At 41.4% G+C, this 24,198-nt stretch overlaps 1 protein-coding gene across 7 annotated transcripts in view; it reads right to left on the minus strand.

The window, feature by feature from the left end:
* cadps2 (Ca++-dependent secretion activator 2) overlaps positions 1 to 24,198 on the minus strand; it is an 829,148-nt gene that overhangs the window by 70,771 nt on the left and 734,179 nt on the right. For 3 of the 7 annotated variants that reach the window (XM_041216037.1, XM_041216038.1, XM_041216034.1), the window contains 4 exons: positions 22,957 to 22,971; positions 19,458 to 19,532; positions 16,103 to 16,186; positions 14,431 to 14,463 (listed from right to left, as the gene is read on the minus strand). In XM_041216037.1, the coding sequence (XP_041071971.1) occupies positions 14,431 to 14,463; positions 16,103 to 16,186; positions 19,458 to 19,532; positions 22,957 to 22,971 (207 nt within the window). Of the gene's footprint in view, positions 1 to 14,430; positions 14,464 to 16,102; positions 16,187 to 19,457; positions 19,533 to 22,366; positions 22,487 to 22,956; positions 22,972 to 24,198 lie in introns of those variants that run through there. The other 4 variants (XM_041216039.1, XM_041216036.1, XM_041216035.1 and 1 more) reach the window with 3 other exon arrangements.

The raw sequence follows: 24,198 nt of genomic DNA on the forward strand, positions 1-24,198 counted from the left end.
ATTTTAAACTTAAACAAGGGCAATTATGAGGTCATGAAAGTAAAGCTAGCTAACTGGCAAATGAGGTTAGGGAATAGGTCAATAGAGGTTAGTGGCAGACATTTAAAGGGATATTGCAGAATGCACAGAATAGATACATTCCAATGAGAAAGAAAAATTCCAACGGGAGGGCCCACTATCCGTCATTATGTAAAAAAGTTAAAGACAGTATCAAACCTAAAGAAAACGCATATAATTACGCAAAGATGGGTGGCAGATCAGAAGATTGGAAAGAATATGAAGAACAAAGGATGACAAAAAGATTAATAAGGATGGAAAAGTTAGAGTATGAGATAAAGCTAGCTAGTAATATAAAGACGAATAGTAAGAGTTTCTATAGATATTTAAATAAGAAAAGGGTTAACAAAGTGAGCGTTGGTCCTATAGAGTGTGCCTGGGGAATTGATAATGGAAAGTAGGGAAATGGCAAATGAATTAAACAGGTATTTTGCTTCGATCTTCACTGTAGAGGAATCAAGTAACATGCCGGAAATAGCTATAAATCAGGAAATGGAAGGGAGAGAGAAACTCGGGAAAATGACAAATTACCAGATTTAAGCAAATTGTTGGGACTAAGGGCTGACTTCACCCTAAGGTCTTGAAAGAAGTAGCTAGTGAGATAGTTGATGCATTGGTTTAAATTTTCTAAAATTTCTGAGATTCGGGGGAAGGTTCCATTAGATTGGAAAACAGCAAAGCTAACTCCTTTATTCAAAAAGAGGCTGTGGGGGGGGGGGGGGGGGCGCGGTGGTGGGTGGGTTGGTGAAGACAAGAACTGCGGGCCTGTTATCCTAAAATCTGTCATAGGGAAAATGTTAAAAGCTATTATTAAAGTCGTTATAGCAGGGCACTTAGAAATAGTAAGTGTCAACCTGGTTTTGTAAAAGGGAAATCATGTTTAACCAACTTATTGAAGTTCTTTGAGGAAGTAACAAGTGCTGTAGATAAAGTGGAACCAGTGGATGTACTGTACTTAGATTTCCAGAAGGCATTTGATAAAGTGCCACATCAAAGGTTATTGCAGAAAATAAAAGCTCATGGTGCAGGGGATAACATATTGGCATGGATAGAAGATTGGCTGGCTACCAGGAAACAGAGTTAGCATAATTGGGTCTTTTTATTACCTTCCAATGCCTCAAGATAGCAACTAAATATCATTTGTACGCAAATTTTAAGCTTTTACAGCTGATGAAAGACAGGCACCTTAAAACTGCAATAAATCCCACCACCATCTTCAAGGGTAATTAGGGATGTGATAAGTGGTATGTCACAGGGATCAGTGCTGGAGCCTCAACTTTTTACAATTTATATAAATGACTTGGATAAAGGGATCAAAGGAATGGTTGCTAAATTTGCTAATGACATAAAGATAGATAGGAAAGTAAACTGTGAAGAGGACGTAAGGAGGCTGCAATGTGACATAGATAGGTTAAGTGAGTGGGCAAAGATCTGGCAAATGGGGTATAATGTGGGCAAATGTGAAATTGTTCATTTTGGCAGGAAGAATTAAAAAGAAGCTTATTATGTAACTGGTCAGAGATTGCAGAGCTCTGAGATTCAGAGGGATCTGGTTGTCCTAGGGCATGAATCACAAAAAGTATGCAGTGCCGTAAGTAATTAGGAAAGCTAATAGAATGTTATCATTTATTGTGAGGGAATTGATTATAAAAGTAGGGAGGTTATACTTCAGTTGTATATGGCATTGCTGAGACCACATCTGGATTACTATTTACAGTATTGATCTCCTTATTTAAAGAAAGATATAAATGCGTTAGCAGTTCAGAAAAGGGTCACTAAACTAATACCAAGAATAGGCGGGTTGTCTTATGAGGAAAAGCTGGACAGGTTAGGCTTGTATCCACTGGAACTTAGAAGAATAAGAGATGACTTAATTGAAACCTTTAAAGATCTTGAAGGGTCTTCACAGGGTGGATGTGTAGAGGATGTTTCCTCTTGTGGGAGAATCTAGAACTAGCGGTCACTGTTTAAATAAGGGGTTGCTCATTGAAGAGTGAGGAGACGAGGAGAACTTTTTTTCTCTCAGAGGGTAGCGAGTTTTTGGAACTCTCCCACAAAAGGTCGTGGATGCAGAGTCTTTGAACATTTTTGAGGCAGAGCTAGATAGATTTTTGATTACCAAGGTGGTGAAAGGTTATTGGGGGTAGGTAGGAATGTGGAGTTGAGGTTACATTCAGATTAGCCATGATCTAATTGAATGGCGGAGCAGGCTCGAGGGGCTGAGTGGCCTACTCCTGTTCTTAATTCGTATGTTCATTTGTATGTTCATTTCTTTGTCTTGTATATATCTGGAATGTGTGTTAAATGATAAAACTAGTCAGGAAATTCTAGATGCTACCAGTTCAATGCTGTCTAACCAGGACAACTCCTGCTCTCAGACACTGATGACAATTTAGAAACAGACAATTACAAATCCAAATAAGTGAAATTATTTGTGTAAAACATGCATTTCACAAGATTTTTTTGTTGCAAGCTGCATATTGGGAGACCAAGTTAATTAAACTGAGAAAAATTCCCATGGTAACTGCAGCTTCAGGAACAGCTCACATTGCTTAAATCCCAACATGTTATCACATCCTGCATGTAAATTCTAAAAGAAGAAATCAAAAAAAAAAATTTTGAAAAAAATATTCTTTGCAGAATATCTGCAGTGAGCAGAAACAATGTGTACTGCAAGGATTGTGCCATGTAATTAGATTAAGTTATTTCAACCAACTCAATTCTTCACATTTTTATTACCTTCCAATGCCTCTAGATAGCAACTAAATATCATTTGTATGCAAATTTTAAGCTTTTACTGTTGATGAAAGACAGGCACCTTAAAACTGCAATAAGTCCCACCACCACCTTCAAGGGTAATTAGGGATGGTCAATAAATACCATGAGCAAATAAAAAAATATACTGTATTGGACCTTCGAATGGCTACCAACTGTTGAGTGGCTATTTCTTCATTGACACATGAGCATAAGTTCTTGATTCACTTATTTAGCCTTAGGCTTTCTTCCAGTTCAAACTGGAAGCTATATCACTCATATTATTTTGAAATACATCAGAGTTATTATGCTCTCCACCACAAGCCAAAACTCCACATATTCCATTGTCTGCAAGAATGCTGAAATACATTAGTATGCATGGATGTAAATTAATAAGTGCGCCATAGTGATTTACAAGGTGGTTCAAGAATCTGAGGGTGGCTGGGGTCTAGCTCCTTGCCCATTTGATATTAACCAAAGTGTCAGGCCATAAACTGACTGCCCATTTAAAATGCAGCTAGTTGGCATTATGCAGGCCTCTAAGTGACACTTTTGATCTGTGAACTCAAGTAGAGAAGGCTTTCAGAGCTTCAAATTTCCCCTATTCCTTCTGCATCAGTTTCCTATTGCTATTTGCTGTCTTTCCAGAGGACCATCTTGTCATATCAAGATTCCAGGAGTCTCTGCTCCATAATAGTGCAGCAGTCAACCAACATGAGTCTGGTGTGTCCAATCATCTGGAAGAAACTCACATTTGGACAACACTCCATTCATCAGTTAACTTTCTATTTTATGAAAGCCAACTGTTGATCTTACTTAAAATTTATTTGGATAGAATGTGAAATGATAAATAGATATGTTTAATATTATCAGATACATTGTTTATAAAAATTGACTCTGGTATGTTGTTGCAGAATTAATTCAAGCAGTTTGGATATAAGCTTTTCTGTGCCTGCCTAAATAGAGCAGCGATCCTTACCTACCAACAGCACTTAGAAAAATTCAAGCAAAGACTACCCAAAGTATTTTGATCATTATGGAAAAGGAACAAATTTGTATTCATATCGGACCTTACATTACTTCAGGACATCTCGAAGCTTCACATCCAATGAAATGCTTTTGAACTGCTGTAATGTATGCAAACCAACTTGACTAAAAAGGTGTTTGAAAAGGTGCAATATTAGAAGTTTGTTACAAAAATTAGGATGCATGGTATTAAATGGATTATATCTGCATGTATAGAGAGATAACTAGGTGACTGAAAGTGGAGAGGGTAAATAGATATTCTTAGATTGATAGAATAAGGGTAATAGCATGCCTCACAGGTCTTTGCTGACACCTTGCATTGTCCATTTATGTAAATAATTTGAATAAAAGTATAAGAGAATTTTATTAAAGTTTGTCAATAATGCCAAACTAGGCATCATGGCAAAATGGAGGAGTGTGCAATTGATTGTAGGATATTGACAGGTTAGCATAGTGGGCACATGCAATGTAAGGAAATGTGAATAAGTACATTTGGGATAAAAACTGTGAAAGGATGTAAAACTGAAAGTCAAAATTCTTTATAGAGCAGAGGAACAGAACAACATCTTTATAAAAGATCTTTAATAGGTGGATGGTAAAAAAAATGCCATAGAAAATCAAATTGGATTCAGGGGTTTATATACAAGAGTACAGAATAAAAAAGCAAGAAAGTGATATTGAATTTGTAAAAAAATATTGGCAGGCTATCATTGGAGTTCAGCATGTATTCCTGAGCAAAGAATTTAAAGGCGGCTGTTATAGCCCTGGAAAATATACTAGCAACATTCAAGGGAATGAAGGTTATGGTTATGAAGAAAGACTTGAAAGAATTTCACTGGAACAGAGAAGGTTAAGAGGGAATCTAATATTCAAATTTTAGAAGGCTTTGAGAGTGGAAATAGTCAAAAACAATTTCACTAGGTCACTTATAAGGAGGCACAGAAAGAAAAGAAACTTGTGGTTACAAAATGCTTTTCACTGTGTCAGAACATCCTAAAGTTCACAAAAGGTTCACAGCTGATGAAGTACTTTTGAAATGTGGCCATTGTTCTATTTAGGGGAAAACAACAGCCCAACTGGCACATAGAAAGGCCTCACCAAAAGCAATAAGATAAATGACCAGATAGCCTGCTTTAGGGATATTGCTCGAGAAAGATTGACTAGCACTACATTGCTGCTCTTTGAAATAGTGCATGGGTTCTTTTATGCCCACTCAAGTGGGCAGAGGGGCAGTTGTTTAATATCTCATCCAAAAGGTGGTATATCTAACAGTGTAGCACTCCCTCAATATTGCACTGAAGTGTCTCTCTGGATTATTATATGCTTAAGTCTCTGGAATGGGACTTGAATCCATGATCTGATTATGACTAAGTCAAGGCTCAGATTATAACAAGTAGAACAAAGGTTAAAATTAGAGGATATTTATTCACATAGCAGATGATTAGAATGGGGAATACTGCACAAGTGGCTACTTGAAACAAATATGTCATTTAAAATGGAACTGGAAATGAAAGAAAAGACATAAACAAACATATGGAAAAGGCAGGGAAATGCGACTGAAGTAGATAGTCCCATTTGAAGAGTTTACACTAGTAAAAGCAAGATTGTCTGAATTGCCTCCAGCGTTGTAATTTAAGTGATTCTATAATTATTTGACTTGTGTTTGAATCTTGCCCAACTGGTGTGAAGATGATTTCCGATCTATCTCCTGGCTTGAGGAGCTGCGAATGAAATAGCCCTTAGTAACTGCCTCTCTCATTCTAGGGTGTGAAGTCCTCAGCACAAAATTCCTATAATCTGAAAGAAATTGGCACTAAATTAGTCATCTTGCAAAGGGGATGAGTGCAGGTAGTGGAAAAATTCATGCTGAGTTTGGAATTAGAAGAATTTAGTTTGCATCCGGCCAGTGCTGTACCTGAACCAGGAGTGCATGATGCTGATTGGGTGTCAAGATGTTCCATTATCATTTTGATGAGCGCAAATGCACCAAAGGAACAATTTGAAATTTTTCTTTAAAAAAAGTCGTCTATGCTCTTATGGTTAACTGCATCCATCACCAAGAAGAAAAATAACTGCAACCTCAACCAAAAAGAACTGAGCTAATCAAGCAATGAAATCCAAATTTCTTTTTTGAAAAACTGCGAGAAAAATGCAATATTCAGTTAATTATTGTGCTTCAAGTACTTGTTCGTGCATGTAGCTCATACACAAACGAAGAAAGCTCAAGGTTTTAAAGAATGGGGACGGAAATGTTCATGGCAAAGATTTATTATCAAGATATTGGCGGATTTGTATGAAAGTATGATTTAGATTTGTTGTACTACATATAACAGTGGCTCTGCTGCCAATCTCAATTGAAGGTTTTTGATGCTGTTCTATCAATCACTGATCTTAAATAGTAATAGTTGGGAGTCAGGTGGTTAGGTTAAAGCAAAGGCATATAATGAGGGCACTATCAGATTCTGGAACAGTCACATGACTAACAGGCATCCAGGAGAAAATCTTCAGATTGGACAAACTGCTTATTCTTAATTCTGAAGATTCAAAATAGCAGCATGTTCTCGCAGCCTGCCCTTCAGAAATCCACAATCCACCTGTTGTAAAAGACTTGTGCAACACTGGGCTGAAATATAGTTCCAGAGTCCTGATCCACGGCTGAATTCCAGGTCAAGAACCCTGAAGTGGTCTGCGGGGGGACCTGGAGGAGATTTTTGATGAAACAGTTATTTGACGTCCTCCTGGAGCCCACCTAATTTAAGACAGCAGGAGGTGCTCTACAGCTGGGAGAAGGGGGTGTTGTTGATGTAGGTCAGAGAACAAGAGGGTGCCTCAAGATGGCGGCATCTTCAAAGGACTTGTAAATGGCACAGAATATATACTGTGGCCACAGCTGTCAGGCTTCATTGTGGGAGTGTGGGGGTGGGGGTCAGGCAGAGGGGAAACCCCTGCACAGGATGACCTGTGTCTGCAGCTGTTACCAGTCGCAGCCCAGCAGGTACATGCTGGGCCGCTTTGCAGGATGTGCCTCTGGCCTCCCCAGCACCCCATACTGCTACTAGAGGCCATCACCATTCCATCGACAGACTCCAGCCACATCAGTGGGCCTGTCCACCATGGGAAAATCCAGATGGCGTGTGAAGAGTGCCCTCGATGGCACTTCAATTTTCCTAATCAGCTACCTGACACTGTCACCCCTCAGAAGCCACCTCCCTGAAAATAGGCCAGGGGTAGGTGCCGGCTGACAGACAGCCATGCTGGACAGTAATGCAAAACTGCTGGCACACCCACCTCCAAACCAGCCTCTGCCTTGGGATGAAAATTAAGCCTATTATTTATATGGAATGCTCACACCAAACAGAGTGCCATTTCCATGATAAGCCACATGTCCTACTATCTCTTTGTGTGGCTGATAATGCTCCTGTGAAATGCCTTGGGACATTTTACTATTTTAAAGTGAGTGAAAGGTATTGTTTTGTTCTTACTTTTCATGCTCATTATATTACAACTTGCTCTAGTTACTGGAAATGCTTTCCTTTTGAATATACAATTGATATGAATATGCAAAGTATTAACATTCTTTGTTCCCCAGCTTTGACCAACACACAGTTGGGTAAAGTTTCTCTCCAGTCACGCCAAGTGGCCACTGTTCAGGTGAAAGCTTAGGCAGAGAGTGCTGGCCAGTTAACAAACTAAGGAGAACCTTATGGCCAAGCGTAATTCTGATTTTGTTTTACAATTCTGCCCTTAACAGATTTGCAAACATTTTCCAGCAGTGTTCACTGAATTGTGATCAGGAGTAGGACGTGTTGCTGCAGTTACATACACAGCAGTGGAAGCCACTCAAAGGGAAGATGATCACTTCAAGGTAAATGGCCGAAGGCAAAGAAATATGTTTGCATATATGCAGACTTACATCCATTCTCTGTGGATAGACAGTTTTTTTATTCTTTCACGGTGTGGGTGTTGCTGGCTAAGCCAGCATTTATTGCCCATCCCTAATTGCCCTTGAGAACTAAGTGGCTTGCTAGGCCATTTCAGAGGACATTTAAGAGTCAGCCACATTGCTGTTGGCCTGGGGTCAAATGTAGGCCAGACCAGGTAAGGACAGCAGATTTCCTTCCCGAAAAGGACATTGCCCTAGAGAAGGTGGTGGTGAGCCACCTTTGTGAACTGTTGCAGCCCATGTGGTGCGGGTACATCTGCAGTGCTGTTACAGAGGGAGTTATAGGATTTTGACCCGGCAGCAGTGAAGGAACAGTGATATAGTTCATCAGGATGGTGTGTGGCTTGGAGAGGAACTTCCGGGTGGAGGTCCCGTATATCTACTGCCCTTGACCTTCTAGGTGGTAGAGGTTGCGGGTTTGAAAGGTGCTGTCGAAGGAGCCTTGGTGAGTTGCTGCAGTGTATCTTGTAGATGGTACATGCTGCTGTCGCTGTGCGGCAGTGGTGGAGAGAGTGTATATTTAAGGTGATAGATGAGGTGCCAATCAAGCAGGCTGCTGAGACCTGGATGGTGTCATGCTTCTTGTGTTGTTGGAGCTGCACTCATCCAGGCAAGTTGTGAATATTCCAAGCACTCCTGATTTGTGCCTTGTGGATGGTGGACAGGTTTGGGGAGTCAGGAACTGAGTTTCTCACTGCAGAATTCCCAGCCTCTGACCTGCTCTTGTAGCCACAGTATTTATATGGCTGTTCCAGTTCAGTTTCTGATCAGTGGTAATCCCCAGGATATTGATAGTGGGGATTCAATGACGGTAATGACATTGAATGTCATGTGGAGATGGATAGGTTCTGTCTTGTTGGAGATGGTCATTGCCTAGCACTTGTGTAACGTGTGATTGTTACTTGCCACTTATCAGCCCAAGCCTGAATGTTGTCCAGGTCTTGCTGCTTTTGGACGTGGACTGCTTTAGTTCCTGAGGAGTCGCGAACGGTGCTGAACATGAACATCCCCATTTCTGATCTTATGATGAAGGGAAGGTCATTGATGAAGCAGCTGAAGGTGGTTTGGTCTAGGACACTATCCTGAGGAACTCTTGCAGTGATGTCCTGGAACTGAGTTGACTGACCTCCAACAACCACAACCATCTTCCTTTGTGCTAGGTATGACTCCAGCCAGGACAGTTTTCTCCCTGATTCCCACTGACTCCAGTTTTGCTAGGGCTCCTTGATGCCACACACAATTAAATGCTGCCTTAATATCAAGGACAGTTACTTTCACCTCACCTCTGGAGTTCAGCTTTTTTCCCCCCCCCATGTTTGGATCAAGGCTATAAATGAGGTCAGGAGCTGAGTGGCCCTAACAGAACCCAAACTGAGAGTCAATGAGCAGGTTATTGATGCTTATTGTAAGTGACACTTGATAGCGATAACACCTTTCATCACTTTGCTGACGATCGAGAATAGCTGGGTTGTGCGGCCGGGTTGGATTTAACCTAGTTGTTTTTGGTTGACAGGGCAGATCTGGGTAATTTTCCACATAGCTGGGTAGATGCCAGTGTTGCAGCTGTACTGGAACAGCTTAGCTAGAGGCACCACTAGTTTTGGAGCACAAGTCTTCAGTGATATTGCCAGAATATTGTCAGGGCCCATAGCCTTTGCAGTATCCAGTGTCTTCAGCTGTATCTTTATTTCATGTGGAGTGAATTGAATTGGCTGAAGACTGGCATCTGCGATGATGGGAGCTCAGGAGGAGGCCAAGATCCACTCAGCACTTTTAGCTGAAGATAGTTGCAAATGCTTCAGCCTTATCTTTTGCACGAATGTGCTGGGCTCCACCATCATTGGCGATGGGGATGTTTGTGGAGCCGCCTCCTCCAGTGAGTTGTTTAACCATTCATGACTGGATGTGGCAGGACTGCAGAACTTAGATCTGATCCATTGGTTGTGGGATTGTTTAGCTCTATCATGCTGCTTCTGCTGTTTGGCATGCTGTGTTCTGGCTTCAGTAGGTGACACCTCATTTTTAGGTATGCCTTCATACCCTCTTCGTTGAACCAGGGTTGACTTCCCAGCTTGATGGTAATGGTAGAGTGGGGGATATGCTGGGCCATGAGGTTACAGATTGCGGCTGAATACAATTCTGCTGCTGCTGCTGACCCACCACACCTAATGGATGTCCAGTTTTGAGTTGCAACGATCACCACCTGCCATTCTCCCACCTGATTAAATTCCCCACCCCACCACCATACTTGCCACTGTGGAGAGCCTCATTCACATTTGCCCCATCCCCATCCCCTCCCTGCCCAATCACACCCATCACTGCCCCTCTTTGAATGACATGTGTCAAAGATAGGCAGCTGGCCATCACAACAATGGGATCTGGTGTATCCCATTGCTTGGTCAATTCATGATCCAGCACAGGAAGTGCAGGACCACCTAACTCTCATTGAGTAGGCCAGTGCACTTACTTCTGCCAATGGGGGAGCTTTGGAGCCCGAGTTCAGTAGGTTGGGTGCTCAGAAGGCAGGTCCAGCAAGCGATCCAGTGAGCCTGAAGGCACACATCATATATCGTCACCGAGAGAAAGAACACAAAATGCATATACCCAGATTACTAATAGGGGAAGTTTGATTCAACAGAAAGCAATGCCTTCTCCCTCTCAGTTTCCTTCTGATGGTGAAGAATAAAGTAGCTGTATATCAAAGGATGGACAATGTTGGTAGAAGTAGTTCAGGGAACAATATTATTGACAGTATTTTAGGTCACAGTATTACACATATAAGCAAATATTAGTTAAGTAAGCAGCTCAGACTTATCATAAAAAGGAATGAAACCATAACAAATGAAGATGATTGTGGTTGTTAGAGGTCAGTCATCTCAGCTCCAGGACATCACTGCAGCTGCAGGAGTTCCTCAGGGTAGTGTCCTCAGCTCAACCACCTTCAGCTGCTTCATCAATGACTTTTCTTCCATCATAAGGTCAGAAGTGGAGATATTTGCACCATGTCCAGCACCATTTGTGACTCCTCAGATACTGAATCAGTTCATGTCCAAACGCAGCAGGACCTGGACAGCATCCAGGCTTGGGCTGACAAGTGGCAAGCAACATTCGTGCCACACAAGCGCCAGGTAATGACCATCTCCACAAGAGAGAATCCAACCATCGTCCCTTGATGTGAAATGTTATTACCATCATGGAATCCCCCATTATCAACATCCTGGAGGTTACCATTGACCAGAAACTGAACTGGACTAGCCATATAAACACTGTGGCTACAAGAGCTAGGAATAGTGTGACAAGTAACCCACTTCCTGACTTCCCAAAACCTGTCCACCAATACAATGCACAAGTCAGGAGTGTGATGGAATACTCCCCACTTGCCTGGATGAGTGCAGCTCACACAACACTCAAGAAGCTTGACACCATCCAGGCCAAAGCAGCCCAATTGACTGGCACCACATCCACAAACATTCTGTCCCCCCACCCACCGATGCACAGTAGCAGCAGTGTGTGCCATTTATAAGATACACTGCAGGAATTCACCAAGGCTCCTTCAACAGCACCTTCCAAAAACACAAACACTACCACCTAGAAGGACAAGGGCAGCAGGTAGATGGGAGCATCACCACCTAGAAGTTCCCCTTCAAGTCACTCACCATCTTGACTTGGAAATATATCGCTATTCCTTCACTGTTGCTGGGTCAAAATCCTGGAACTCCCTTCCTAACAGCACTGTGGGTGCACCTACACCACATGGACTGTGGTGGTTCAAGAAGGCAGCTCACCACCATCTTCTCAAGGGCAACTAGGGATGGGCAATAAATGCTGGCCCAGCCAGCAAAGCCCACATCCCATGAATGAATAAAAAAAAAGAATGCCTCCTTAATGAGAGTATAACTTTTCTAGGTTGTAAAGATGCTTCACTGACATCACTATCTGGGTTATTTGCCAGAATTACCCGAAATGTCAACTCTGTTCCTCTCTGCTAACCTGCTGAAAGTTTCCAGCATTTTCTGTGAATTTAAGATTTCCAGCAGCTACAGTACTTGCTTTTGAGATATTGTAGTTTACAGATTAGCTTGCAAAGTATTACAGAATTCTGTCACCTCTTCATCCCCCAATGAAGCTGAGCATCTAAATGGACGGTTTCAAGTAGCTGGACTTGACAACATGGTCAAACGAGTGAGTACGACTGATGATGATGTTTTATTCTGAAGTCATTGAACTGTCTGCTTCCAGAGAAGGGCAAGCAAAGAGCAGCACTTGATACTCAGTACTCAGATTCTGAATTGCAATTGCAACAATCAAAAATGGATCACTTCCCCTTTAAGGAGTCTGAAAAGCCTTTAAATATCAATTACATATATAGTGGGGTGAGTGCATTATGCAATCCTCTGTCAAAAATGGAATTTCACATGAGCATTCATTAACATTGAATGAATGTTGATTATCTATTTGAATTAAGTTTTCAGACATTCTGTACTAGAGTGATTAGGACTAGCAATCAACCAGGTAAGATAATTGTTGTGTACATGTCCACTAAGGAACTGCAGATTTTACATTACCATCCTATTTCATGCACCCCACTCTAGACATCTGTGTCACACCAGCAGGATACACCCACTGATCAAAATTTCTCCTCAAAGAATCCAATAAGAAACTACACAAATTACACGGTTACCTTGCTCCTGACTTTATCATTCAGTCAAGTCAAGTCAACTCAGCCCATTGTGGGATTTGAACACTAACCTACAGAGATTGAGAATCTTCCTCTGTGTTCAAAGAGTTGCTAAACTATTAATCCATCATCAACGAAATCATCAGGCATCAGCCAATTAAAGCACTCATATCCATTGTGCCATCCTCAGTGGCCAAAAGAATTAGATGGAAAGTGAGATAAAAGTCCTCCAGCAAACTCCACAATGCACATTGAAGAAGAAATAATGGTCAAGTGATAAGCCTGCATTGATGGTATGAAAATGGCATGGACATTCAGCACAAAATATGATTAATTTTACATGTGAAAATCATTCATTTTTAGTCAGTAGTTCTGGTTATGCACAATCTTACTCCACCATGTGAGACAGGCCCTGACCCTTCAGGAGATTCCAGGGCCCGGCTGAGACAGGGAAATTGAATAAAACAATTATTCACCAGAGTGGGTATAGCTTATTCACCCAACTAGAGTAAGGCAGAGCAAAATGTGGTGCTGGGCAGCTACATACAGGTTAATGCTGACAGGGCTGGTAGCCTCTGCTGATTTTTCAATCAATTCCCCTTAGCAAGGGGCCAATTTCAAAGCCTTGCATTTCATCTTGCAGGATGTTCCAGGCAAGAACCAGGCCTGAAAACACTTGCAGCCTCCACTTCCACCATTTGTTAGTGGTGTTAGCCCAAATTCTGCTTGGAAGGCCAGGAGGCAGGACCAGCAGCAGATTTGATGGGCAATGCCATCTTGCCAGTCCAACCTCCTTTTGATTCCCCAGTCTCTGCAGAACATAGTGAACAGCCCAGCTCCTAGTGGGACTGTTCTTCCCAGTTCCACCCAATTTCCTAGCCACATTAGTTGTCTTATGTTAGATTTCTACCTGAGGGACGCGCCTGACTCTAAGGAAATTTGAGTTCAACATGTGTACCTGTATTAGGAATTATTATAACAACTGCAAATGGAATGACAAGACAACCTCAAGATTGAAATTATTGGTAGAAACTACAAGTTTTGTTCTTGTAATGTGACATCATCTGGAACAGGGCAAAAGGCTCAGCCTTGTAACATAATGAGACATCCATTCTTCCCTTTATAGCACAATATTAACGTACTACATAAAGAACACTTTGGATAACAAGAGTGGTATTATACAGCTAAAAAGCTGCGGTCTATTGAGTACATGAACACATACAGCTTACACCTCTCAATTTGTCTCCTGGTAAGTAGAAATCCCTTTGCTCCTCAGTGGATCAGTCAAGCTGCAAGCAATATTGAGGGGATGTAAAGCTTTCTTTTCTTTATGTATTTGCTGGCATTTTTATAGCTAGTTTGTTGTGGTTTCTATCTGAGTTAATTAAAATTGAATTTCCATGCCATCACTCACCAAAGTAAAAAAAATGTCTATCTCTTATAAACTATTGGACAGATAATAAGGTAAATAATACAGTTAATAATATCAACCAACATGTAGGAAAGTTTCAGGCTTGCAGTAACAGAAGTCTGTCAGACTTCTAAGAATTAACATAATAGAGACTGTAAAGAAATTCCACTATTGTCCCCCTGCCTCACTCCACCCCTCCAATTGCCGAGCCCACCATGAAACAATTCATGTATCAATAAGAGATAACTGACTACCATTGATCAGGGTCATTTCAGTAACACGCATCAGATCATTTGGAATCCTGATAATATCAGTTCTACTTCTAGTGTAGTCATAAAGCATGGCTAAAAAAGGCTGTGATCTTATGAAAAGCTAAGCAATAAACTGAGCAATGCAAGAAGTTTTATTCTTGTGATTTTTCTGTGCATATCCAGATGAGTTATGTTTGTACGAGTAAATGTAACAAGTTTCTATTTCAAAGCTGTTGTGTCAACGCCAAGCACTCACTGATTTTCTCAATCGATACACTCTAAAATGAAATCACAAGGGAGCAATACTCACAGGTACATCAACGTACTTTGCAGCAGCTTTCACCTTAAGCAGAAAGAGAACAAAGATTGGGTATGTGGCAATAATTTCATAAACGTGAAAAGATTACAGTAACCTTGTGAAAATCAGCTGACCCTTTGAACTCCTTCCCACCTTTTGTGCACCCCTCAAGCTCCTTGCTTGCGAGTTACAAATTACATTTGTTGTAAATTTGCAACTGATCCCTACAGTAGAAACATGAACCCAGATGCTGCTGAACTACGCAAACTGTGGTTTCAAATAAAGCACCCCCTACCTCCCCCCTTCCCTCCTCCAGCATTAAAGTGAGCTGCACACCAGGAAGTTTGCCATTGGGTGGTGCCAAGCCCTGGAAGCAAACTTCTGGTCATTCCTTGATGTGCAGAAACTGCCACCTGTACACTGAGCTGCTTTGTTAAAGTTAGAGTGTCAGAATCATATTTCCATTTAACAATATATTTTGCTCAGAATTGTTTAACACAATGTATCATAGGGATGCAATGACTGCTTCAGACTTGACTGTAACCTGCTGTGATGTTTCAGTCAGAAGAAGCCAAGTAGAACTATAATGGTCAGGCATGCCACTACCCAGAAGGAGACAAAAAAGGACAAAGTCATGGTGACACCTTGGAGGAAAGGGGTAAGAGTCTGAGGTACATTGCAATACTTGAGGAAGGGGCATTAAAGATGGAAGAAAACCATTTGTCCAATATACTAAACAACTCCCATTACAAAATTGTTGACCTGCATCACTGGATATCAATTTTAGAACTCTAGGGGCTAAAAGAATTCACTGATGGCTAGAGCTAAATAAAAGGCACAGGTATAGCCTCAGTGTACCCTTGCAAATATAGCAGAATCACTTATTTTTAAATTGACATATTCCTGGGATCAGAAAAGTATTAAAATGATGGAGGTAATTTTTGAAGTGTGGCTGGAAATGGAGGAACTTCACCTCTTCCAGTCCAAAGGATAAAGAGACTGCAGTCAGGGTGATTTCCTGATTTGCACTGAAGGGAGCAAGATTCCTCATTGCCTGTTGGTTCTCACTCAGGGATCAATTTTAACTTGCTGAAATGGGGGCCTCAAACTAACTACCCTTTAATTGAGATAGTTGGCCAGCTGCAAATTTTCCATGAGCTGAAATGATGTCCTATTTCAGGCTGTCAATCTGCAAATTGGATTTCGACTGCTGTTTTAGGATAGAACTGGCTGGGAGCATGCACCATGCACTCCCTGATGAGTTTCACCAGCGACAGAGCCAGAGAGGTCATGAAAAGGTAACTTCCAAATTATCTTTGTGGAGTCAAAAGAACCTCCTCCTACCCACACAAAATCAATCTGGGCTGCTGCCACCCTAGGCTCCTTTTTACTAACTTGCTGCCAACTAGACAACTTCTGGCTCACTCGGCATTAAGCTGGCCTGAGTCCGATGATCTAGGTTGAGAAGCCCACGAGGTACTGGCCTCAAAATGGCTCTCAGGCCCTCACACCGAGGACTGGAAGGCTGTCTTTGACCTCTGAGGACTTTATCCATGAGTGGTAATAAAGCAAATGTTTGATTTCAATGCCATTTGATAGTGCTTCCATTCAATTACATTTTGTATTAGTGATGTTGCAGCATATTATTCATAAAAGACATGCACAAAATCCTCAGATTACTTACAGTGAATGACAGGATTGAGGAGAAGAAAGTTCCTTCATCATATCTTGACAATTTGGATAGTACACCCTCCAGTACGAACACAAACTTTGGTGGGGGAAGAAAAAATGCTAACTGTTAATCGTGTGGTAGTGGAAAACCAATTCTTCAAACGGAGGAAGTGACTATTCCATGTGTATGCCAGAGCATGGGATGTGAATGAATGCTACATCCAAGCCTTTACCATTTTAATTAGTAACCAAATGGTGTAAATAAAATACATGAGGATGAGCTGTGCAAAACGATTTGGCATTGATTAAAATTTGGCATGGAGTTACATGACACGTCCAGGAGAAATAAATCCTCAATCCACATTCTGAATATCTTGGGTCTGTGGTTATAGAAGAAAAGTGCTATATGCTGTCTCTGTCAGAGGCCAGCGTGAAACCATTTTGCATCCTGTTAATGGGATACATATGAAGGCCCCACCAGAATTATCCCCCCTTCACCCTCGCCAATCCAATTGTCTGCATTGCCAGCAGGATATTACGCAGTTCCAGAACATGTCTGAAAATGTGGCGTGCACTTACCTGAAAGAGGCCTGGGGCATCCTGTGGACATTGGGATAGATGATGGAGGCCTCCAGCAACTGTGGACCCTGGAACACCACGTGCAGCCGTGGGTGGGTGTAGCATCTACCAGGTGGAACTTCGAGCTGCAGTAGCTTCCAGGAGGTGGATCACCTTTCTTCAGAATCTTCCAGGAGCTCCATCTTCTATCTTCAATGGTGGGTCAGTTGATGTCTGAGCACCTTTTAAATATAGCGCCCAGATATGATGGCAGGGTGCAAGTCATCCAGCTTGCTCCGCTGCACAAAACATCAGGAAACCCCTGACTGCATAATTAATTAGTCCAGGGTCACACACTACGGCATCAATTCCCACCAGCCTCTGTGGCGAGGAAACTCTCCCCATTCCCACACCTGCCACGGGACTTAACCCCAGAATGGAAAATTCTGCCCATAACTTCTTTCATCTAAATGTTGCAAAGACTGAATATATTACCTTTGGCCCCTGGCAAAAACTCCTTCATTCACTCCAGCTCTCTTTCTTTCTGTCTCTCTCACATGCCACTGTCTCAAGCCATTCCCAACCTAAGCATTCTATTCAATCCAAACTGACCTTCTGACCCCATAAAAAGGCAGCCTATGTCCATCTTAAAAACACCATCCGCCTCCTTCCTCATTTCACCTCATCTGCCATTGAAACCTTCACTTATCCCTTTGTCACCTCCAGACTTGATGGGCTGAATTTTGCATGTAAGAGGGAAGCCCACCACCAGGGCTGAAAGCAGGAGGCAATGCTGCTTAAACTGATAGGACCCAGGGAAGCATTATGCTGGTGGCAGCCTGTCATGAAGCCAATAAGGTATATAATATTGTTGGAAAATATTTTTCTTTTAAAATAAAGGTTTAGTTTGTGGGTGTGTCTTAATTGGATTAAAAGCAGCTAGTTTGGGTGCTTTGATGTGTACTAGTTTTGATATGTAAGAGAAATAGCATGCATTTCCATTTTTTGAATAAGACATCCAAGAAGCTGGGTGAAAACTACCACCTAGCTAGCAGAGACCAAGCAATATGTTTATATTACTAATAAAATTGGTACTATGAAAGGAGTTTTATTGTAAAAGGTGGCGTTCAAAGAGGCTGGTGATACAATGCGAATTTGCATTCAATGAGCAATGCTAGGTATAACTTCAGTAGTTTTGTGTGTGCAGGGCAGGGGCAATGTGAGATCCAAAGGCAGCTGTAAGCCTCCAACTGTCTCCACAGGACCCAAAGTGAAAAGAACCTCATTTTGAATTTGTAAGCTGAAAATGCTTTGCCTGGTGTTTGGTTAAGTCTATGAGTTGCTGTTGCCTTAATGGAGATTAGTTTGGGAATTTGTTAAAAGTTATGATCGTAGTAATTTGAAGCCATGTGTATATATATTTTAACCTATGCAAATTAACAAAATGTTTCACTTAGTTTAATGTAAAACCTCAAGAATTGGTGGTCCGATTCCTGAATTTAGAGTCACATCTCAAACATAACACTTAAAATGATAGGTTATGACAGTTGTTTAAAGTTTCCCTCTGGGATTTTTAAATAATTCTGCTTTACCAACTGCATCAGTCATAACACAGTCAATTAAGATGTCACAGTTGGGACTGCCATCCAATTAAGGGAGGAGGCCTATCCCCAAGAGCTGCCAGCCCAATCAGAGGGCTGGCAGCGTGGCAGCTTCAGCAGGACTACAGCTAACGGTAGTCAGTACGGAGGCTGCAGCTCCAGGAAAAGGGTGTGTCAATGACACAACACTGTTGAGGAGAGGGGAGTTGGGTTGGGGGACACCAGACTAGGCCAGGACTGTTGTTGAACATTGATGGCGCTCTTGCTGCCGGTGGGAGGGGGGTCCTCTGTAGGCCACAGAGTGCCCTCCCCACCCCATTGGGAGGTCAAAAAGTTTGATCTGCCGATCTCCCCACACAGCAGCTGGCCCTCCAATAGACGCTGCTGAATCGTCTCAATTGGCCTCCCAAGAAGCATCCAAGCCGTCTACTTCCTTGTCACTGGCAATATGGCATGGTGGCAGGAGGCCATCAGGCTCCCTTCCTGATATCCACCCCAGCCTGCCAGTCCTCCAACTCCCTGTCTGTCCCTAATGTGTATGAAAAATTCAGACTAATTATTCCAATGTTCTCCTGACTGATCTCCCATCCTCCACCGTTCATAATTTCAACTCACCCAAAACTCAGCTTCTTGTATCCTTTTCCTCACCAAATCCTCATTGTCAATCACTCCCATCTGACACTTCAAGTTAAACATTTTTACCCTGGTTTTTAAATCACTCTCATCTTACCTCTTTCCCACTCTGTGGCCTTCTCCCATGAACTCTCTCTTGTGCCACCTCTGATTATTGACTGCCTCGTACCCAAAAAAAAAGAACTGACACACTCTTTGATGTATCATAAGTAGTGGGTCACTTTTGTGGTTACAAAGATAAACAGTAAACACTAGAATATACAGTGAATCAAGAAAGGACTGGGATTTGTATAATTTATGGCATCTAATGTGTCTGTAGAAATTGGAAAGAGGAATTTTCTCAGTTTGTGGCACAGAGGCTATCAGGCAGAAATTTAGCTCTTTTGAAGGCTGCAAAAGGCCCACACCAAACCCAACTATTTCCCGGTTTTAATCCACAAAGTGACTTGACATCACCATGCCTTGAAGCAGTGATTGGGAGCAAATAGAAACTCGCTGCACTTTCACATCCTTTAGGCAGTGCAATAAAGAGCAAACACTTCCCAGCAATGGCAAGCTCCTCAAATCATTTCTTACCTTTGAAACCAGGAGGGAAATCATTTCTTTGAAGGTTTCTTCAATCAAATCATCGATCTTTGAGTGATACTGCTGCTGTAATTTGAAAAAGAGAATAAAGTTGTAACTTGACAGAGAAAAGAAGAAGTGATTGTGAAAACAATGTCTTGTTCCATCTCAAACACAATTAAAAACTATAATTGGGAGATTTCAAATAGAAAACCTTGAACACAATCTCTCCACCCAATGCTGTTTTACATTCAGTGCTAGAAAGCTTCCCATGTACACTGTCGCGTTAAGCAGCTAATAGGTCTATTATCTGAGTGAATTGAGTTGTAGACCTCATTCAGGCACAGGAATGTGAAGGATACTTTTTTGTCGGCTTCATTGCAATTAGGACAGCCATGTGCTTTTTCTAAAGACCCATCCAGTTGGGTAAATGAAAGGCTAGGAGAAGATTCAATTAATGCAACATTTTATGTCTGACAACTCTCTTTCTTAAGTCATTTAAGCTGTTCTGTGAAAAAAGGAGACCCCCTGATTGTTAGCTACACAAGGGACTATGCATTCACACAGTAAGCAGTTCACTTGGGTTCACAGAATTCTTGCTGAAAATAAATTTAGCTTAAGGTGAAATTAAATTTTTTTCTGTCAACAAAGCAGAAAGGTTAGTAACAAATTAACAGGTGATACACAGTCATATAAAGCATTCTCCAAGAACTTAATTCTTCCTTTTTCTTTTTGTAAATTGCTGAGCTTTAAATTGTTATGATTAATAAATAATCTAAAAGGCCCCATCTTTCATTAATAGCAGCAATATTATTGTCTCCATAGTCTTGACTGTCATTTGTAGGGAGTCTTACTTATAAGGACTAACCTGTTAAAATTCAAGGACATTAGAGTATGGGACCTTAAATATGGTTTTCAGGCATGTACATTAAAAATATCAAAACTCTTCAGTTGTCAGTTAAGTTTCCCTTCATTCCTTAATTATAGTGGTCTAAAACATTTAAGGGCAAAATCATTATTCTTTATACAAACTGGTAACGTAATCAATAGCTGCCTTTAATTAACTACATGTTCCCCACTCTGTGCTATACAATAGGAGCCTGATCATTTAGACATTGCATGTCTGCCCTTAGGAATTCTCTCCCGAAACTACTTTGCCTTGCTACACACACACACAATTTCCACCTGCCTTCAAAAGCCTCCTAAGAACCTTTCACTTAGTTTGTGCCTTTGATTTCTCTCTCACTAATTCATCCTTTTCATGTCTCATGACCACCTTTCTGCCTTGTTGAGTGTTCAAAGATGCTTCGTCTACATGAGGAGCATAATACAGATGCACGTTGTTGTCCTTTGTTGTGAGTTACACTCCAACTGCACAGATCTACACCCAATGTTTTTAAGAACATGCTGTTGCTTTATGGACGAATCCAAATTGAAACAATACCAGTTTCAGCACTATGAAAGGAGCAGCCTATCACTTCTACTTCCTGCAGTGCATTCAAATTATGATAACAATAATGGATTACTTAATTTCAGTTTAATTACACAACTTTCTACAGAATTAGGGCTCACAAATGAAGCCAATATTTATGGTTATTCCGAAAAACAAAGTGAAATATCACAACAAATTGCATATTGGTATTGAATTTATACAGGTTGAAAATTAAACTTTTTGCTGAGTTTTATCTTGCACAGTCTTCCTCTCAAAGTAATTTTTCACTGATCAATACATTAAGTCTACATTCTACATCTATGGCACAGAGCTTTGCTGATTTTCATACACTTTCTATAATATCAGAAAAAGATGGCATGAAAGAATAAAATGGTGCCCCATTGCTTGCTGGATATATGTAACAGCTGATGTGGAACTCAACTACACATTACAGAAGGTCCTGAGCTTGAGCTCAAATGAAAAGTAGAGCACTACAATTGATCGCAAACTTCTTGGACTAGGGAGCCATCAGGGCCTTTGGTTGCAATCATTATGCACTAACCCTGCTGGAAAGCATGCATATGTGGACATCAGATTATGACAGGATTGGACTTTGTTGTGAGGCTCCTTATGAGTGAATTACTTGCAAAGTTCATCACCTTCAAGTTCCCCTCCAGGCCACACACCGTCCTAACAGAGAAAAATGTTGTTGTTCCTTCTTCCATTGCTGGGTCAGGATCCTGGAACCCCTCCCTAAAAGCACTGCAGGGGTAACTTCACCACAAAGACTGCAGGGGAGCAAGAAGGCAGCGTCCAAGAGATGGGCAATAAATGCTGGGCTTGCCAGCAAGTGTCAACCTATCATGAGTAGGCATAATATCTGATTTCCCCATTCCTTAACTCTCAGGATCTGAGGCCAATTGTTGAGCCCTACGTTAGTCACAGTTGACAGCAGTTAACTCAGCACAGACCAGTCATGAATCAGCATCTTTAGAACAGCAGAGGGAAAAAATTAGGGAAAGCAAACTGTCCTCCTTCCACTAAGACTAAGATGTAAATCAAGCCCAAACTAATGGGGTACCACCTTCTCTTCTTTGGTTTTTGTCAGGCTCCTTAGTGCTGTGGAAGTCCCAAGGCCGTATCAAGAGGGTGAGATTTTACAAAAAATTGCCCGCATTACAGAGAGAGGCCATAGGGACCGTGGAGTGGGAATATTCATGTAGGTATAGTAGTATGGGAACATTTTGAGTTTGAGATTAAGATATCATGTAGAATTGGGTACCGGAAGTTTTGATTTCTACCTCCTTTATGATGCATATGACCTTGAAGTGCTTGACATCAACACCAATGAAAAAGAAAGGCATTTGACCAAAAGAAATCTAACAGTATACAATTTACTAACTTAGTAACACATTTATTAAAACAAACTAATTTAAAATGCTTGCAATAGTTTTAACTTGTTCTATAAAAAGTTCTGTGGAGCATCTCCAGGAATCTGAACTGCGAAGTCCACAATGATGAGATATTACAGAGAATGCTTTGCAGAGAAATGAAAGGACGTTTTGGTTATTGGCCAGGCCAGACAGCAGGACTGCAACAAATGAGATGTCTGTGCAACACAAATACACAGGATTATTGTGTACATATGTAGAAATGTAACGTCACCGATTGTTTTCGGTGCAACTTCTGACAGGTGCTGGAGAAAGGAAATGATTCCTTTCACACATGTTATGAAATATGTAAAAACACCATTGTACATTGTTTCATTTCTATTATTATTCTTTTTGCACCTCTGAGTGCCAGTATACACTCAAAAAAAGAAATAAAATCAGGCTCAAACTTAAAAACAAGTAGGATAGCCTCAGTTTTGTTGATGCCTTTGGCTTTTGGTTTCAGTGAAAGTCTGAGGTTTCTTGGCGTGTGTCGCTTTTCAAATCATCCCATCAGAAATCCCAAAATTTGCTTTGGCCATTCAAAGCTGAAGTTCCCATTCAGGTTTAGAGGTCATACTGAGCATCTCTTCTCCGTTAAAAATACAGTTTAATGATAAGATATAAAATAATCAAAGCCAACACTTACCCATTGCTTACTAAACTGGAACCGGAGATGGGAAACACAAATGAAGAAAACAAGGCAGAAGACATGAAGAAGCAAAAGGACAATGATGAACATTAAGCCAAAATTCAATTGAATCTGTAATTTATAAGGGTATGTCTTAAACTGAAAATAAATTAATCTTAAATGATGACATTAAAAGCCAACTAAATGAGAAAAATGGATGAGAAGATATATCCTTGTTGGGTCAAACTGAACGTAAGCAAAAGAAACAGTGTGTTTGAACCCCATGAGCTGTGGAAACAAACAATTGCTTCTCCATATTTTACATCCTAAGAACACAAAAGACAATGGGCAGAATCTAATGAGACCCTTGGAGGCGGGTTTGGAGGCAGGGTCAGGAACAAAATAGGAAAAGTTGCCACTGGCTTGACAGACTGGCACATTCTCTGGATGATCTTGTCAGAAGTGGGTGAGCAATGGAAGCAGTTTCCTGTCTGGCAGCAACAGGTAGCCAATAATTACCAATGATAGGGATAATTGGGAGATTGGGAGGGCTGATCTGGGATTTTCCCGGTGTCTGAGCAGCTGAGTGCTTAACCTAGAAGAGGCCTTCCAGCAGCCAGCCAGGGAGTCAGTGTAGCTGGAGGCTCCATGGCCCAATGACTCTCTCATGCAGGAAAGGCTACACTCACAACATAAACCAATCCACAGAAGGGATTCCTCCTCTGTTGCAAGGGGCCTACCAGTTTTGACCCTCATTACTTTCAATGTTGATGCGTGCCTCCCAAGGTACCTCCATGTTGAAGCACCCTCATGCTCTCCTTGCTGCCTGCGGAGTGCTCATCTCTCCCGGTGGGGCTGCAGCCTTCCAAAGCGGCAGGCCCTCCGATTGTCCCCAAAGTCTCAGGAACCCATCTGCCCTTCTTAATGGGACAGGGCATCAAATTGGAGCTTCTTAATTGAACGCCTTCAGGAAGATCTCATAAGCAATTGGGACTCTTAGTGGAGACAGGATCTACACTTGCCCCAGTAGAAGAATATTTTCAAAGATGGTAAGATTCCAGTCAGTGACTAGAAGCTTGTGCCATTTTTCTAACTTCAAACTGATTTGTGAAATAACAAGGTCATAAACTACGTTTCTTCAGGGGAAAAAAAAGCAATTTTCTTTCTTTAATTTTCCTGGATCTTACACCATCTCAGAGTGTCTTAATCAGCCCCCACTGCCAATGCTGTTTTAAAATGAACCATTAAAACACATGCAAT

Source organism: Carcharodon carcharias, chromosome 21, assembly GCF_017639515.1.
Source record: "Carcharodon carcharias isolate sCarCar2 chromosome 21, sCarCar2.pri, whole genome shotgun sequence".
Classification (NCBI taxonomy): Eukaryota; Metazoa; Chordata; class Chondrichthyes; order Lamniformes; family Lamnidae; genus Carcharodon; species Carcharodon carcharias.